This window comes from Morone saxatilis, unplaced genomic scaffold (assembly GCF_004916995.1).
Source record: "Morone saxatilis isolate NCDOM2014 unplaced genomic scaffold, NCSU_SB_2.0 Contig4, whole genome shotgun sequence".
NCBI lineage: Eukaryota > Metazoa > Chordata > Actinopteri > Moronidae > Morone > Morone saxatilis.
The window spans coordinates 12,517,895-12,520,526 of NW_023339984.1; the positions used below are offsets into that span (position 1 = coordinate 12,517,895).

General features: G+C 40.0%; 1 protein-coding gene across 2 annotated transcripts in view; it reads right to left on the minus strand.

Moving 5' to 3' along the window:
* Positions 1–2,632, minus strand: part of rgp1 (GP1 homolog, RAB6A GEF complex partner 1) — a 12,703-nt gene that overhangs the window by 9,351 nt on the left and 720 nt on the right. For both annotated transcript variants that reach the window (XM_035675378.1, XM_035675379.1), the window contains exons 3-8: positions 2,116–2,249; positions 1,795–1,878; positions 1,414–1,563; positions 1,037–1,183; positions 472–599; positions 183–360 (exon numbers count right to left, since the gene is read on the minus strand). In XM_035675378.1, the coding sequence (XP_035531271.1) occupies positions 183–360; positions 472–599; positions 1,037–1,183; positions 1,414–1,563; positions 1,795–1,878; positions 2,116–2,249 (821 nt within the window). The remainder of the gene's footprint in view (positions 1–182; positions 361–471; positions 600–1,036; positions 1,184–1,413; positions 1,564–1,794; positions 1,879–2,115; positions 2,250–2,632) is intronic.

Genomic DNA, 2,632 nt, shown 5'->3' on the forward strand with positions numbered 1-2,632 from the left:
AGTATAAAATATAAAATATTCCATATTGATGCACAAAACATAAAGGAATTCTTTCCCATTAGACCATTACCATTTTTAAATTCTATTAGACTAATCTGAAAAGCTTAAATAGCATCATAATTACAAACATGGTAAAAAAAAAAAAAAGATATATTTTTGAAATGTGTCTGATGGTGACTGACCTGTGTCTGTGCTGAAACCCGGCGTGACGTTGAGGGGTATGGGGAGAGAGAAGTGACTGGAGGCTGTGTGGAGGCAGGACTCCATGTGTCGTCCGTGTCCGGTCACACTGACCGCCTGCCCTGGACGCCGCTGGTACTGCTGCTGGATCTCCTCCTCATTCTGAAGGCTTACTGAATACTGGAAATCACAAACAAAGGTATACAGGACATTATAATTTACACACTGATGAGATAGGAAAAGTTAATTCTGAACAAAAACTGAGAGTGCAGCATTGTTCAACAAACACACCTGCAAGCAGGGAATGTCTCCCTCTGAGAAGTTGAATGTGCCGATGATGTCCTCCCCGAGTCGGTAAACAGTCTTGAAGATGCAGAATTTTGCCACTTTCCCTCGCATATTGGTGATATTAAACATGTCTGGACAAATATAAATAAAAAAAAGTCATGTCAATGTGGACACAAACCAAAAACTGTGGAAAATATCATTCAGAAAAGAAGATTAAAAGAAGACATATTAAGCAGTTACTGAACTACTGTTACTATTTGTGTCTAGCTTACATTTCACACTTAATGAAATTACTTTTACCATTTCAGTACATGTTGATATCAGATGTTTACATGTCAAATCTAGCTTGAAATTAGCCGTTCTGATGGTTCACAAAGACACACCTATTAATGCCATGGATCTAGTAATAAAGCTAGTTAGGCAACACAGTTTTACTTCTTCCTACAAACGTAATTCCTTCCTGTGGATGACACATTTTTACAGTTTCACACAATAATATGACAATAAAAACAACAATAAAATAGCAAAAATGCCTCAAACTATAGCAAAGATATAGAATCTGACTCACGGGGGCAGCGTCTTGAGGTGGTGATCATCAGCATGTCCAGTGCTCTCTCCAACGGCCGAGCATCCCTGCGGCTCGTTTCCTCTTCCTCCAGGAACGGGTTGGAGGGGGAAACCTCCTCATCCTGGGGAAACGGAGGCTCCGGCATGCCTACAGGGTCGATGGAAAAATGTCAACATTCAAGATTTCACAGTGCAATAGAAGTAGATTTTCTACCAGTATTCATCTGGTTGTTGCTGTAGTTTCATTCTGTTCTTCCCCAAAAACAATGTTAAAGCAGGAATAAACATTTAAAAGCGACACACTTCATCAGCACTGGAAGATGTGCAGTGCAAAATAAAAGGAACTGAAATTAATAGTAGTCAAAATCTCCATCTCACCTTGCAGAACCAGCACCCTGAAGGGAACTCTGAGCAGTTTGATGGGAGAGTTGACTCTCTGGCAGCCGATGGTCAGTTTGTAGACGTACTTCACTGCCTGACCACGGAAACTCGGAGGACCATCTATGGGTACGATCTCACTGTATGAATCTGTGGGAGAGAGAGTCCGCATGTCGGACAGTTTGAATCACACACAGAAATATGACCACTGGGAAATTTCTTTAATGTAAAAGTGTTGTCATTACAAAAATCACCACGGTTTTCATTTCTTCTTTTAAAAGATATTTTTTTTAGTAGTTTTATGACACTTCTCATTTTTATGGATCATAACCTTTTTCTCTTTCTCTCACACATCTTTTTTTAACACATGTACACACATACAGGTTTTGCTCTCCCCGGGGTCCAGGCGCAGGTCACAGAATAATATCTTAGGTGGTGTGTCCAGCACACATTGCCCTCGCTCTCCTGTAGAGGAAAAGAATCAGTGTCGAGGTGATTCGACACATTACATATTTACACATACAGGTCCTCTTAAATCTTTGTTTGAAGACTAGTTAGTTTAATGTGGTTCAGTTTGCAGCAACCCCGTTTGTTAATTTAAAACACAACACAAACTTGTAAATGTGCATGTAAATTTATTTTTATGAACGTTTAATCGAGCAGAGAGTGATTTTCATTTCTGCTTTTCTTCCCCGCACCAACCTCTGCTTGGAATAAGAACCGTGTCGCTCTCAGCCTGCACGTCCTGTTTGTTGCCCTGAGCCGGCAGGGCCACTCTGCTCTCACTGGCATGAAACTGGCAGTGGATCTGGGCACTGGCCCATGCCAGCATCTCACTGGGACACAGGCAGAAAACAAAGGTTACACAAGGGCATTCGCAGAGTGATTAGTTAAATGATTGATTTAAGTGTCTTGCATTACACGGCCCCAGTTCATACGGGGTTACAAGACACTAGACAACAACCAAGATGACTGTGTAAAAAAATAATGATGTACAGATCCACAAATTCAAAAAGAAAAACATTTAAAAAGATCTCATATACAAGGTCGCAGTCATGTTATGAGCCAACCTCCTTGTTTGAGCACACAACAACCCCTGTCTTCTTTGTAGATTATATTTAATATATTGTTTTTATGTAGTAATCTGTCAAACAACTAGCTTTCTATATAAACTATATAGGTACATACATAATACCTATATAGTACATACTGTTTTTTT